The sequence below is a fragment of the Macrosteles quadrilineatus genome, unplaced genomic scaffold (genome assembly GCF_028750875.1).
Source record: "Macrosteles quadrilineatus isolate MER2022 unplaced genomic scaffold, UCM_ALF_1.0 Scaffold_3__2_contigs__length_128488019, whole genome shotgun sequence".
NCBI classification, from domain to species: Eukaryota; Metazoa; Arthropoda; class Insecta; order Hemiptera; family Cicadellidae; genus Macrosteles; species Macrosteles quadrilineatus.
In genome coordinates this window covers 35,889,244-35,906,109 of record NW_026542596.1, presented here as the reverse complement: position 1 = coordinate 35,906,109, position 16,866 = coordinate 35,889,244, and the positions used below count along the sequence as shown (strand labels likewise).

Sequence of the window (16,866 nt, the reverse complement as noted above, 5' to 3'; positions counted from 1 at the left end):
TGTTTCATTTTAGTAATCCCATCCTCGTCGCCAACTGAGATGACTTTCGAGTGGAAATATTAGAATATAAAATAAACGGTATCAGCATTCTGACACATACTTTCTCCCATAAGTTTGTCAACAACCTTTATCATGTGTAAATGGTGAGAGTAAATATACGGAAATGGGATTTGTACAATTTTGTTCAGAATTTAAAGGACTAGGCCTATAACATACTAAATTTTTATCAAAATCGTTCGGGCCATTTTTGGGAATATCGTATTTTTCCGTTATTTTATGGGGTTTTATGGGAAAATCCCCATCTAAAATCAAAATTTCTAAAAAATGAAAAAACTATCAAAATTGTAAGGACCATAACCTACTATGTTAAATCAAAACTGGATTTTTGTCTAAAATCCTATTTTTTGTTATTTTATGGGGTTTTTATGGGAAAATAACATAATTTACCATAACTTTTGAATCGTAATTTTTACAGAAATGGGATTTGTACCATTTTGTTCAGAATTTAAAGGGCTGCAACATACTAAATTTTAATCAAAATCGTTCGGGCCATTTTTGAGAAAATACAATTTTTCCAGTTTTTTATGGGTTTTTATGGGAAAATCCCCATTAAAAATCAAAATTTCAAAAAAATTAAAAAAAAGCCTGTAGATAGCATAGATTAGATTAGAACCTACATACCAAATTTCATCGAAATCGGACCACAGGTGTAGTCTCTAGCTCTGTACACATCCAGACACACACACACACACACACACACACACACACACACACACACACACACACAGACATCACTTCGAAAACCACTTTTTTGGGTCCAGGGGGGCCCAAAACGAATATATCCACTCAAAACTCAAACTCGAAAATTTTGACGAAAACAATACTTTCTCCATATACTATGGTATAGGGGGAGAAAGTAAAAAGACAGAGTGTTGAAATAGAAGTAACTGTGTTATACTAGAAATCAGAATAGAAAAGTAAACAGCATTTGATGATTAACATTTTGGTTGCTATGGTAACAACTGCTTCATATGTTCATAACAAAGTTCTAATATCTAATTGTTGACATCCTGACATCATAGGCTAAGAAGCACATAGACTACCCTCACAACACGAGGTCTCTCAGTATGTGGCTACAAAAAATGCACAACGTGGCGATGTAAGGTAACAGTTTGTTGTACCTGTTACAGACAGATGATGGTTGCGGACAGCACGGATGGCTGTGACGCCACCATGTGAACCTCCCAGTGTCAGGTACCTTAGTATTTGGCGACTACGTATACACAACGTGGTGATGTAAAGTAACAGTTTGTTGTACCTGTTACAGGACAGATGATGGTTGCGGACAGCATGGATGGCTGTGACGCCGCCATGTGAACCTCCCAGTGTCAGGTACCTCAGTGTGCGGCTTCTACATATACACAACGTGGTGATGTAAAGTAACAGTTTGTTGTACCTGTTACAGGACAGATGATGGTTGCGGACAGCACGGATGGCTGTGACGCCGCCATGTGAACCTCCCAGTGTCAGGTACCTTAGTATTTGGCGACTACGTATACACAACGTGGTGATGTAAAGTAACAGTTTGTTGTACCTGTTACAGGACAGATGATGGTTGCGGACAGCACGGTTGGCTGTGACACCGCCATGTGAACCGCCCAGTGTCAGGTACCTCAGTATGCGGCTACTACATATACACAACGTGGTGATGTAAAGTAACAGTTTGTTGTACCTGTTACAGGACAGATGATGGTTGCGGACAGCACGGATGGCTGTGACGCCGCCATGTGAACCTCCCAGTGTCAGGTACCTCAGTATGCGGCTACTACATATACACAACGTGGTGATGTATAGTAACAGTTTGTTGTACCTGTTACAGGACAGATGATGGTTGCGGACAGCACGGATGGCTGTGACGCCGCCATGTGAACCTCCCAGTGTCAGGTACCTCAGTATGCGGCTACTACATATACACAACGTGTTGATGTATAGTAACAGTTTGTTGTACCTGTTACAGGACAGATGATGGTTGCGGACAGCACGGATGGCTGTGACGCCGCCATGTGAACCGCCCAGTGTCAGGTACCTCAGTATGCGGCTACTACATATACACAACGTGTTGATGGAAAGTAACAGTTTGTTGTACCTGTTACAGGACAGATGATGGTTGCGGACAGCACGGATGGCTGTGACGCCGCCATGTGAACCGCCCAGTGTCAGGTACCTCAGTATGCGGCTACTACATGTACACAACGTGGTGATGTATAGTAACAGTTTGTTGTACCTGTTACAGGACAGATGATGGTTGCGGACAGCACGGATGGCTGTGACGCCGCCATGTGAACCTCCCAGTGTCAGGTACCTCAGTATGCGGTGACTACATGTACACAACGTGGTGATGTAAAGTAACAGTTTGTTGTACCTGTTACAGGACAGATGATGGTTGCGGACAGCACGGATGGCTGTGACGCCGCCATGTGAACCTCCCAGTGTCAGGTACCTCAGTATGCGGTGACTACATGTACACAACGTGGTGATGTAAAGTAACAGTTTGTTGTACCTGTTACAGGACAGATGATGGTTGCGGACAGCACGGATGGCTGTGACGCCGCCATGTGAACCTCCCAGTGTCAGGTACCTCAGTGTGCGGCTACTACATATACACAACGTGGTGATGTATAGTAACAGTTTGTTGTACCTGTTACAGGACAGATGATGGTTGCGGACAGCACGGATGGCTGTGACGCCGCCATGTGAACCTCCCAGTGTCAGGTACCTCAGTATGCGGCTACTACATATACACAACGTGGTGATGTATAGTAACAGTTTGTTGTACCTGTTACAGGACAGATGATGGTTGCGGACAGCACGGATGGCTGTGACGCCGCCATGTGAACCGCCCAGTGTCAGGTACCTCAGTATGCGGCCCGCTGCTGTCCTCACCCTTCTGGAGTTCCTTGTAGTCACCCTCACACACACTTCTGCCTCTCCCGAGTAAGTTTAACCCTAAAGCAATCTCTTGAATTTAATTTTATCGTCTAAATTCAATAATGATATCTGTTTAAATAATATTAATATATTTGCCTGCATCTTATCCTTAACTTAATTTGATTTAGGAAAGGTGGTGTAGTTCCTTACCCATCTGTGCTTATGCTGATTCTTCCGGGATTCTTATCATAATTTCTTGTAATTTCGGAATAAGTTACAATATGAAATATCCAGTAAACGGTACAAAACGTTTTAGACTGTTATCCGACGGAGAAGGGCTATGTTGTTATCCTTTCAGGCATGTTGATTAACAGGGTAAGTTAAAAGTAAAGTGAATCGTAAATAATCTATAGGAAGACAATTTTTTTCCTTCAACCGTACAAAGAACCTTATATTTAGATAACATAAAAATTAAAAAAACGAGATTTACAAAAATGTGAATTAACCTTTTGTTAGAACAATCTAAATCTAAAACGATTTTAATTGAATAGACAATGTTGATTGTGTACCGTACTTTTTGTGTGTCACTTAACCGGTACAAATTTAATCTTGGGAAATACAATTGAATAACATATCAAATGAATAATAAATTTATTGGAGTATCAAAACTACAGCTAAACATCCTGCAGAACAAGACTTTTCAATTTAATGTACCTTTTTACAATTTAAGAAAATATTTAATTAATTCTAACCCCATTGAATACTTGAAAATTAAGGATAGGATATTAAAAGGTATTGTTCGTCTTCATTACTCGGAAACATCAGCCCTAATAACAAAACATAGTCTTTGTTGTAGAGTTACATTTAAATTTACTTTATGTTTATAAAATTATACAATCGAATACCAAACAAAACTTACTATTGTTGTAAACAGATCCTGCAAATCAAATAAGAACATTTATGTAATTTTTATATATTAGGCAACTTTAACAAAATAGTACAGTACCTTCAAGTGAAGGGTGAATCGCTGACGAAGAGAGTAAAAGAACCGCTGACCGTATATACAGGGAGCCACCATAGGAATGGTCTCTGTCTCAGCAGTGGAAGGGTGTACCCCCACCACTTTACATTTTTGACTCATCACTCCTTACTTGTCCCTACAGGTTTCCTTCATACATGTAATCATAAATGTTATAATAAATGATTGGAAAATTATATAAAATGAATAATACAATATGGTACATTATTCCCCCCCCACAAAATTGGACAATCATTTATGCATACTGGCATTTTAAAAGCTTCTAAAATTCCTTAAAACTACGAAATACAAGGTACAAATAGGTAAACTATAAACACTGAATTATATAAAAGTCATTCTGTAGCTTCAAAACACTTGGATGAGATAAAAAGTTCTTTTGCCAGGAACCAACTAAATATGCAGCGGGTAGTAGGCGGTTCACCAACACCGGCGATGACCTTGGCTCAGCTGGGCTGCGTCTTCTTCAAAGGGGATAAATTTCGGAATGGAAAAGGAAAAGGATATTTTTATTGCACCCCCCCACTAAATGAATCAGTTGTTCTGCATTAAAAGAGCATTCTACTTTTTGTATTAGTCAATTTTTATTTAGTCTTGTTCTGAGTTTTAAATGGTAATCTAGTACGTAACTTTAATTTTATGAACTTGCTCTATTTACTTTTACCTTAGTTCAACTAACTTATTCAATCAACAGTTACAATCCAATATTGTTTTAAACCTATTTTATAATTAAATAATATAGTACCTTTGGTTATAAACAAAATTAAAGTTTTCCAGTGGATTTAGTGAACAGTGAAGTATACTGTGTGATCACACAACATACACGCAAACCTTATACTGGCCTTTTCTTTACAATGTTACCTTACAGATAGCTACAATATTATTAACTATAAAAAAAAGGAAGTCAAGTGGCACAATCAATAAAATAAACACTTCTCCTGACTAACTTAAATGTTCTACTTTACATAAACTCCTTATTTCTCCTTTATTATTTTATTTTTTTGACATAAATCTCTCTCCTCTATTTAATTTCACATTAGTGTTCTATGTAACTTCATGTTTACAACGCTACTTAACTGTCCTTTTGTTTCAGCATTCATGATCGGACTCATGATGTAATCTATATTAACACATGTTAATTAGCTCCAATTGGTGCTTTGTTGTCTTGTCCGGTATCTTTATTTGAACTAACATAAAGTTATTCAAGAACAATGTATTATAATTGCAATGTTTTCATTTACAATGAATATTACTTTTCGTTTTCTAGTTAACCTAAATATATACAAGAGTATCATTTTTGCCACATTTTCATATAAAATGAACATGCGTTTTCTCTTTTCTTAACCTAACTATTTACACATGATCGATTGCTTTTAATGTACAGAACGGCTTAAAATAACTATATTGCAGTTATTTACAATACTGGTCAATTTACCTACTACACCTTTCACAATCAGGTCTTATTATGTATTTTCAGTTGGCTAATGTGAGCGCGTCTTACAATTTCCGGATTTTCCTCTAATTGTATTATGACACTGACTGGAGACATGAAGTATATTATTTTATAAGGCCCTGTATATTTGAAATCCATCTTAGCTTGGTAATTATCTATCTTTTTACTTAGCATTTGATTTTCTAAATATACAGAACTCCCTATTTTAAATGGATGTTTTACCCTGTCATCTCGGTACCTTTGCCTATTTCTGTTGTGACCTACTGAACGTTTACAATTTCTAATTGCTTTAGAAAACTTATCTTTTATTTCATCCTGACTTAATGTTACATCTAACAATTCATTTAGTTTCCAAAGATTGCTTAAGCTATGATTTGGCTTGTGGTTAAACATGAGTTCAAAAGCCGTGCATTTAGTAGTTTCACACAGTGAAGTATTTAAACTAATTTGAATATAGTTGAGCTCCACACACCAGCTGTTTTGAGTTTCGTGATGATAAGCTCTTATCTGTTGTTTAACATTCCTTAAGAACCTTTCTGAAATATTTGGGTTCGGTCTATAGGGTATTAACCTATGGTGTTCTATTGAATATTTAAACATAAGTTTTTTGAACAATAGACTTCGAAAACAAGAACCGTTGTCTGATACAAGTTTCTTACAAGAACTGAAATTATTAAATATTACATTTTCTAGCTTATTTGCAATGGTTTGCGCTGTAATGTCCCTTACTGGAATTAACCATACATACCTCGTGAAAGCATCTACAACAATTAATATATGTCGATTACCCAACTTACTTCTGACAAGGGGCCCAGCTGTGTCGATATACAAACAGTCAAGGGGTTGTTTGCTTAAACCTGACACTAATTCACCATTAAATCGTTGCTGAGGAGGTTTTGCCTTTATACAAATCTGACAATCTTTTACACGTTTCCGCATTTCAGAAACTAAATTTGGTCTGTAAAAGTACTCTAACACTTTATATACAGTGCGATTTTGACCTTGGTGACCCCCAAAATTTGACGTATGATAGTAATTGAATAACATATCTAACAAGCTATTTGGTACGTAAATCCTACCTGTCTTGTTACCGGGCTTACTATACATTAAAGTTCCATTCCTAATGTAAAAATTGTCCTTACATGTCTTATTTGTAACACTTTGTATAATTGCTGCACATTCTGGATCTAATCTTTGGTGTTCTGCAATGTTTACATAAGCTAATGGTATATTCGACATGCTGTTTATTACAGGTTTAATTTGCCTTTTGCTCACAGAACTGAATTTCTTTTTGTTTTTACATTTCACTAAACTTATTTGTCTAGGATCTGATTCTACTTCAATAACTTCAATTCCGCTCTCAGACATATTGAGACGTGACAAAGCGTCTGCCACAGGGTTTTCTTTACTTTTGACATGAAGAACTTTAAAAGGCAATGCGATAATTTGTTCTACCCACCTTGATAACTTTCCCAACTTGTTAAAATGTCCCAATACCCAGCTAAGAGCGCTATTGTCAGTTATTAAATAAAATGGCTGAATTTCTAAATACATGTAAAATTTCTTAATGGCTAGGAATACAGAGTAGGCCTCTTTTTCATACACAGACATATTCATTTCAGAAGGTGAGAATTTCTTACTATAGTACGCCACAGGTACCTTGTCACCATTGTCGTTACATTGCAATAATGTCGACCCTGCACCGTTTTGTGCAGCATCAGTAAACAGATAAAATTCCCGTTTAAAGTCCGGTATAGCAAGCACCGGAGGGTTTGTGATAGCTTCTTTTAATTTACAAAAACTTTCGTTACACTCTTTAGTCCATTCAAATTTTACTCTCTTTTTTCTAAGTTCGTTTAGTGGTGCTGCAATTTTACTGTAATCCTTTATATATTTTGAAAAGTAGTTAATCATACCAACAAAAGTTCCTACTTCTTTGCTATTTTTGGGAGTGTTGAATTTACGTACAGCATCTGTTCTACTTGGGTCTACTCTAATCTGATTTTTCGACACTAAGTTTCCTAAATAGCTTACTTCATTATAGAACAGTTTTACTTTCTTGGGGTTTACAGTTAGGTTGTGTCTACTTAACCTATCTAATACCTCAGTAACATGTTTCATGTGTTCCTCTTTGTTTTTTGAAAATACAAGTATGTCGTCTACAAAGTTAGGTACGTAATCAAACTTTACATCTCTAAAAACATTGTCTAAATAAGCACTAAGTAGCCCAGAGCCACAATGTAGTCCATAAGGGATTCTATTGAATTCAAAAAGGGACACTCCATTACTGAACGCAGTCAGATGCTTGGACTCTTCACTGAGGGGTATTTGCATAAAACTGTTGGACAAATCAATTACGGAAAATACATCGGCATTTTGTAAATATTGGTAAAATTCATCTAGGTTGCCTAATGGGTGATTTACTCGTACAATCTTTTCATTTAGTTTTGCATAGTTAATTACAAGTCTACTTGATTTATCTGGTTTTGCTACAAGGAATGAGGGACTACTGTAACTACTTATGCTAGGTCTTATAATTTTTTGCCTAAGTAGGTCGGATAGAATCTCCTTCATTTGGCCCATTTTTGTTGGATGAATCGGGTACGGACGCTGGTTGATAACCTCATTGTCCTTGAGTTGGATTTTAAATTCAAAATTCAATACCTTTCCTATGTCTGTAGTAAACACGTTAGAAAACCTCTCCTTTAAACTGTTTACAAAAGGTATCATGTCCTCACATCCTGTGTCTAACTGTTGCTCCTTGGACTCGTTATCACTTAACTTAGATAAGCACACAGACCTGCCTTCCTTACCATTTAGAAATACTTTAACATTTGGGTTAAATTTAAAATAACAACAATTTTTGCTTAAATCTAGTATCATTTCACTTTCTCTTAAAAAAGGACTACCTAAAATCATTTCACAACTCAGTTTCTTTATAACAGAGAACTTTACGTACCAGGCAAAGTTTATTATTTTAACTTTTACTACACATTCTCCCAAAATACTAATCGTACTGTTGTTTGCCGAAATACATGATTCTTCTTTATAATTCATACTGATAACTAACTTTTTTTTACATAAGCTATTGTACAAATTTTCACTTAATGCATTTAAACAGGCTCCAGAATCAATTAATGCGCTTACTTTTGGAACTTCATCAGACTTATATTTCCTTTCTAACTGGACGGCTATTGTAGGCAAATTAGACATTGTACATGATTTTGCTAAATTTATTTTATTCATAATTCTACGTTGAACCCTCTTAATTTTATACATTTCCTTCTTCGTAAATTTACTCAGATTATACTCATTATTTCCCTTAGCTTTATCTTTTACAGGGGAATGTTTTTGTTGCATAAAACTATTTACATGGCATGATCGTGGTTTATTTTGTACATGCACAAAACATCCCCTACTAACTAGTTTTTTTGATACTGATCCCTTCTAAAGCAATTTCTAGCTAAGTGTCCCTCACGGTTACACACATAACATTTTTTTGTGAATGGTACCTTCTGTTGAGTCGTTTGCTGACTTTCCCTTCTAACAGTTTCACTACGCTCTTCAGTAAGTCTTAAGTTATTTTTTACATCAATACTTAAACTATGTATACAAGCCTTTTCTAGGTCTGCAATGGTATTAAGATTTCTGACTAAAGACAGATTTACTCTACACCTTGGGTTTAAGCCAATTAGTATAAACTCTACCAGCTCAAATTCTGTATAAGAACAATTTAGTATTTTAGCATACTCTTTAACTCTATTTATGTACAATGGAAGGGGTTCATTGGTTTCCTGATGACGTGTGACATGTTGTTTGATTAGGTCCTCCCTAACGCTTATAGGTACAAACAATTTGACTATTTTCTCTTTAACAACCTCCAGACTATTTTCGTTAAGTTACTTAACATAACATCAAGAAGTGGAGATTGTGACTTAGCTACGAAAATTTCCAAAATCTGGGCATCTGACAACCTTGTTTCTTTTTGGACTTTGAATAAAATCTTAATGAACTCAATTAGCTCACTAGTCACTAATCCATTGCATGTTGTTATATCCTTTAGGTAAGTTTCTATTGGATTGGGTAACTTTCTATAAATTTGGGGATCAAAGGGTGCGGGGGTGGTTGAAGCACAGGCGTTCGAATCAAGGAGTGGAACTTTACACCTACTCAGTTCAGCTTTACGTTCCGGATGGGAAGGGGATGTGTCAGGATCATTTTCAAAAAATACATTTTCTAAATTCTCCTCCTCTACATTTGATTCACTTAGCTTACGGATCGACATTTCAACCGCGCTCTTATCGAATTCCAACGCTTCAAACTTATCTTTCATTACTTTACATTTTTCTAACAGTTCTTTACACTCACCCTTTTGTTTTTCTGTTAAACTACACAAACTTAACGCATTTAATCTATGCTTACAATGTTTGATTCGTGTATCTTGCCTTGCTAGCTCCATTGATCTACTGTCCTTAGTTAACTCTGCACATTTATTCTCTATTAAAACAATTTTCTCACTAATTAAATCTATTTCCTCATCCGGCACAATTTTTGTTTTAATTGAATCATAATTTACTTGGACCTTTTGTGATATAGCTTGTCTTAACATTTTTCTTAAGTCAACAACATTACTTGTTTCACTTAATTTTAAATTTCGTACTTCTAACTCAAAGATAAGTTCATCTTTTAACAATAAATCCACTTTAATCGTCATGTTTGCAAATTTGTATTAATTAACACAAGCTAAATACACAATTTAAAAGACAATTATTTTACACAAGATCCATGACTGATCCATAAAGCAGAGTTGTGCATTTTTTGTACCGTACTTTTTGTGTGTCACTTAACCGGTACAAATTTAATCTTGGGAAATACGATTGAATAACATATCAAATGAATAATAAATTTATTGGAGTATCAAAACTACAGCTAAACATCCTGCAGAACAAGACTTTTCAATTTAATGTACCTTTTTACAATTTAAGAAAATATTTAATTAATTCTAACCCCATTGAATACTTGAAAATTAAGGATAGGATATTAAAAGGTATTGTTCGTCTTCATTACTCGGAAACATCAGCCCTAATAACAAAACATAGTCTTTGTTGTAGAGTTACATTTAAATTTACTTTATGTTTATAAAATTATACAATCGAATACCAAACAAAACTTACTATTGTTGTAAACAGATCCTGCAAATCAAATAAGAACATTTATGTAATTTTTATATATTAGGCAACTTTAACAAAATAGTACAGTACCTTCAAGTGAAGGGTGAATCGCTGACGAAGAGAGTAAAAGAACCGCTGACCGTATATACAGGGAGCCACCATAGGAATGGTCTCTGTCTCAGCAGTGGAAGGGTGTACCCCCACCACTTTACATTTTTGACTCATCACTCCTTACTTGTCCCTACAGGTTTCCTTCATACATGTAATCATAAATGTTATAATAAATGATTGGAAAATTATATAAAATGAATAATACAATATGGTACAATTGGTGGACTGAAGTTTCTTAGTTTTCTATTCAGACCAGAGAATGTAATATGAACGGTTACGTTCAACGATACGACATTTTTTTATTTAAATTGTATGGGAAATACAACCCAAAGCAAACCTGCACACAAAGGGAATTTCCATTTGCTCGATTAGATTTTCAATTAAATCTATTTCAATAACATTAGGTTTAACGAGTATCTAGGTTTATTACAGCTACATGGAGAGTAATAAAGTGTGTTTATAGTAAATTAATAAAGTGTGTTCATTAATAACTTTGTCAACCATAAAATAAATAGATTTGCCAATTTTGATCAAAATATATCCATAAACAAGCAAACTAGTTTAAATATTGCATTATTTTTAAGCATCTTATATGTAAATTTCATTAAGTTCAAAGGACATACAACCAAACTATATTTTAAAAGCTCATTTTATTTCTTTAATATAGATTCACTAGCAGAGTACCCGTCCTTCGTACGGGGTTGGCATATAAGTTTAAATTGCTTATTGCAGTTATACTCAAGCTTTGCGTTTGCAATGGGGGAGGAAAAAGTTTGATAAAATTTGCTTCTTTAAATTGACGGTATACTATGGTATTACACATCTACCATAGCCATAATGTTCTACCTCTTACCTAACCAATTAAGAAAAATAAATTATTAAAAATTTGCAAAAAATCACAATTTAGTCATGACTTAAAAAACATAAACATAACTGTAAACAATCCTACTATGACAGTTCTCATTGCGTATCACAGTTGTTTGTTGCTGCTTAGTTCAAATTAGCTGTTCACATAAATGGAAAAAAATATAGTGCTGCACCCTGTTGGTAAATCTTATAACTTTTTAATGCCTTTGTATATCATAACACCCACTTTTTTAGTTGAAACAGCTGACTAAATTCTTTAATCCCCTTTAAATATGAAAACTCATAAGGTTAACATGGGGAACTACAGAGCCACTGGGCGGAGCCCGGAGGGATTTTTTGAGATAAGAATATGCTTTAATGTTAATCAAGAATGTGAGCTACCATCATGCCAAATTTCAGCCCAATCCATCCAGTGGTTTATGCGTGATTGACCTTCAAACACACAAACAAACACACAAACAAACACACACACAAACTTTCACATTAATATTAGTAAGATTTATAGATGTCTTATATAAACAATTAAGACCAATAAAACTGTAAAACGATTATTTAAAAATACTTGTTTGTGTTACAGAGCCTAGCCTACTGAAATTGGAGTAATGTTAAAAACGACATTGCTATAACTTTTAACCATAGTGATAAGTTACTTGTTCTATGAATAACACTTTTCAATGTCAAGAAATCGTCCTTTATTGTCATTATGCATAGGGAAAATTGTGCTTCAACCTAGATGGTACAGAAAACAGTATTCAGCAACTTATCCTGAAATCGGCTTTTAATTTAAACATGTTGAAATTTGTAAAGTAAAAATAACATGTAGGCCTACTTGGCTATGTAACAAGTTGGCTATGGTAGGCTTGTTCTTGCAAGGACTAAACAGATATATTCCTAATAATTGAACTTGGAACTTGGTATTTGTCTTAAACCATAACATAGCCTAGGAATAGTCCTATACAAGAGCTGTTAGCAGGAGCAAACTATGCTACTTGTTCAATGTAAGTTTCACGTTATATGGAGATTTTTTCGTTACAATTATCAATTAGTCTAGGCATATCTTAAATCACATCAGGAAACTTCCTCTTTGTTAATTTAGTAAACCTTTGAAAAATCTTTGTAATCTAAGAAAGGAAGGGCTTGTGGTGATGAACCACAATCAACAGCTGAAGCAAAGGTTGATAGACCAGATTTCTCATTATTTTAAGGTTTAGTGTTAGTGTTGGTTTCCATTAAAACCCAAGTTGAAACACTATTGATATAATAAAGAAACTAAATTGATTACTAATTTCCCTGACGATCACTTGCAAGCATTCAATAGCTTCTCTAGTCACCGGTAACGTTTAAAAGTCGTCTGCATCTAGCGATTTTATTTTATCTGACAGTAATCATAGAGTAGTAAATTAAGGAAATGAGAGGCAAAAATGTGGATAACATTCATTTAATGGCCTCCATGTTCACACAACGTTGTTTGTATAGGGAATGAAACGGCTGCAACCAGCTGTATGAAGCCAGCCTAATTTTTTTGAAAATCTCAGTTTGAAAGGTTTCACGTAAGGTTGAGGTTATGATAAAAATCACTACCTCAAACAATGTTAATGTAGCGAGAAAAGTAGCTAAAATTCCGCTACAACTACTTTAAAAATGTAGCTAGCTACAGCTAAAGCTACAAAATCTTAAAAGTAGCGTAGCTACAGCTAACGCTACAAAAAAAGTAGTGCGCTACTGTAGCGGCGCTACTTGTAGCGCGCTACTTCCCAACACTGCAAACTACAACAGTTTACTTATTCTTCACAAAAATAACATGGGAATTTTAAAATTACCAGTAACCATACAAAACACTTCAATACACTAAATAATTAGTTTTTCTAAATTCTTCAAAATCGTCTAGTTGGAAAATTGTGAAATTTGGGAAGTTTTGAGGGTAAAAAACGAGAAACCCCATAAATCCCCCATAAAACCTTGTTTCCATGGTCCGGTCATTCTGGTTCGCACACTCGTTCGAATAATTGTAGGTTTACACGTTCGTACCAAATTTCATCGAAATCGGACCATTTTTGCTCGAGTTGTTTTGTTAAACGGACATATATGTATGAATGTGAATGGATGATGTTCATGACCTCTGGGGACATAAAGACGAAAAAGTTAATTGTTCCCGGGTCCAGATCGTACCATGAGACCTACGATAATACCTTATTCCCTATATGGGAAATTCGCTAAGACTAGTTTTCTCCAACCCCTAGTGTTGTCCATTGAAGGGTGATTTTGATGGCGGAAATCGGTGATTGGGTGATGTAGCGATTTAGGCCAACCCGAGGATAAGATCCCGACAGCATAAATGATGCCCATTGTGGGGCACAATAGCACAATAGCGTCCTACTGCAGACAATGTCGTCGATCATATGTCATCCTCACATTTTGCCATATTTTACTAACTGCTGCTTAATTTGCATTAATGTTGTAGCAGACGATTTTGTGACCAACAATTTTCTGACTATAATAATTTTACATACCTCATAATATTGTTCAGAAATTGTTTACACAAATGTTTTGCTGTAAAGTCAACAATTTCATCTATTTAGTAAGTTAAAAATATTATTTGAAGATTAAAAAAAAAATTAAAAACTTAAACCACTGAAATACAAAACAGGCAAAAATCAAATTAAACAAACAATAAGTGAGAGTCCGGACGTAGAAAGAAAATTACTGTAGTACACGATGGAAAAGTACTTTGAGGACAGAAAACATAATACAAGAAGATGAAAGTACTCTTCCCATTAAAATATCTTCTAAAATAAGTTCTCCCGTGTTTTCCATAAAATGAGAAAGAATCTACCTTAAATTCGGGGTTGCTGTATTTCGTTTCGCATGTTTTATTTTCAGCACTGGTAACCAGTGTTTTAACACATTTTATGTTTCGTTTAATGGAAAAACTGTTTAATTTGGCAATTTTAAAATTCGTGAGTTAAAAATATGTAACCCGTGAAAAATACTTTATTTTTTATCAATGCCTACTTATTTCATTTCTCACAATGAAAATGTAAAATAGGGGTTTAAAAGACAAACAATGAAAATTCAATCATAGAATAAATGTACAAATTTACTCACAATAACGGGCATCCCACTAAGGTTACGTTTGAACTTAGCAGACAAATACCAACACTTAATAGCACCTTTTATCCTGTGGCGCGGACATCGCTATGAAATGCAGCGTTTATTCAATGTTGAATTAATTTATAAGGATATGTGAAATAATTGCAGACAATGGTCTCACGATTAAACTATTATTCTCTGACACATTTCGATCTCATTTTGAACACTTATTACGATTATTTGTTACCAACAAGACTGGTTTTCAGAATCAATTTCAACCTTCGAAGATATTCATCCAGCACGGATGGTTGTGTTCCTGGTGAAGCATGGTCATTTTCTCAAACACTCAATGTCTGCCATCGCATTAGTGATAAGTACAACCAAATTAATTCAAAAGTTGTACAACATCTTGAAGGTGTAAGCAAGCTGTGTAAAATTCCACTCAACCTGCTAATAAGTAAATAAATTTTAAAATTACAAAATCTATCAAAAATAGTTCAAACTCATATGATAAATCTTATTTTTGTAAAAGTTCCAATGGAAAACTATATATTTCATAACGTTCTTTTTGTTGGAACTGAAACCTTTTAAAAGTACAACTTATTTATCTAAGTATCTTCCTTAATGTTGAAATGACCTGTTAACAAAATAAATATTCATTATTTTTCAATATTACATTACTGCTTTAAAATATTACTGAAAAATTGTCAACTGGAAAGTATATAAATCCTGAACGCAATACTAAAAAACCAACAAAATGTACTTTGGTATACCTGGTGTCCCAAAAAGAATGGATCAAAGGTAAACTGGCATAAACAAATTATTTTTCCTAATGTGGCCTTCCTTGCACTGATTATAGCACAGAAAGCTGCTAACTGCTGCATCTACTTACTTTTGCCGCACACTCTTTACTTTTACCACACAGTTTTTTTCCGCACACCAGTATTTCAACCAAACAATACAAAACAGCGTGTTTTGATTTGGCACGTAATACGTGTACGCTTGAAAATAATACTGTTAATACTGTTCTATGAAATGGCGACCATACAAATTAGGTATTTTAAGCCAAGTATGAGTGGAGATGAGTGTAGGATGAGTGGCGCGATCTTGTAGTCTTGTTAGTGACTAAGGCCGACATTCCTTAGACACAGCTGTTAATTAATAGCCCATACAGCTAATGGCAACTAAGGGACCAACAGTTTATAGTGGAATCCGAACCACATTTTTGCCTTGGTAATTACGAATTGGTCTAATTATCAGGATAGTACTGCGGATAGTCGTTGTAATGAAGTGTTTAAAAAGGCTGAGGTTTGGTAAATAAACATGGGAAAAATACCAAAGCACCATGGAAAGGTACTCAGTGACCCGAGGGAAATCACTGAGGGAAAAGTACTGAGGGAAAGTGCTGAGGGAAAAGTGCCAAGTACTTTCGCCGGGAGCCGGTACTGGGTACTTCCCCCCCACCCTCCAAGCACCTTACGACCCTATAAAAGGCGCATCCTTCGGAGACTCTAGTCAGTTGGGCCTCCGGGCCCGCCCCCACCGGTTGGCGCCACCGGTGGGTCCCTTCCCAGTGTTAAATAGTCAATGGTAATAGCATGTAATAGTTCTTGTTCACATTACAGTCCTCGTTTTCTATCATGGCACCGAGAGTTGTCACTGATCCAACTTCCCATTATTTATTTTAACTTAAGATTAAAATATTGATCTCTCATAGTACACTAACAACAATGAAACAGCTGATTACTCTTGAATGGTAATAAAAAAACTTAAAACACCAGCTTTAAAACTACCGTAACCATAGTTAATTGTTCTACGACCCTTGGTCCTTGGTAACGCGTATATAGATACATTCTGTAGATTGTATCCATTCTTTTTGGGAAACGGTGTATACACTTTTAAGTTCATGATACCTAGTATGTTTCCCAAAAAAGTTCCATGCTGGCCTTGAAAGAAAACTATATAATAGGTTTGTTAGGGGAAACCCCACATAGTGAAGGGTTCAAAATATTTCAAAACATGATGTCTAACTCTAAAAGTGAAATACAGTTAAAAATAAATTACAACCCAGTAAAGGCGGAGAAGTAATAAGTACTTTAACCAAGCGGAAGCTAGAGAGCTGTCATTTCAGCCAATCAATAGTAAAGTGCTAGTGGCGGCGCTTTAATCCTCCAAACAGCATGCACTTCCCCCAGAGCACTTACAAGTTC

At 35.2% G+C, this 16,866-nt stretch overlaps 1 protein-coding gene across 1 annotated transcript in view; it reads left to right on the top strand.

Annotated features, from left to right (window-relative positions):
* The first annotated feature begins 2,850 nt into the window (after positions 1-2,850).
* LOC128988597 (gamma-aminobutyric acid receptor subunit beta-like) overlaps positions 2,851-16,866 on the top strand; it is a 50,894-nt gene continuing 36,878 nt past the window's right edge. The window contains exon 1 of the mRNA XM_054410019.1: positions 2,851-2,994. Within this exon, the coding sequence (XP_054265994.1) occupies positions 2,873-2,994 (122 nt within the window). The 5' untranslated portion in view covers positions 2,851-2,872. The remainder of the gene's footprint in view (positions 2,995-16,866) is intronic.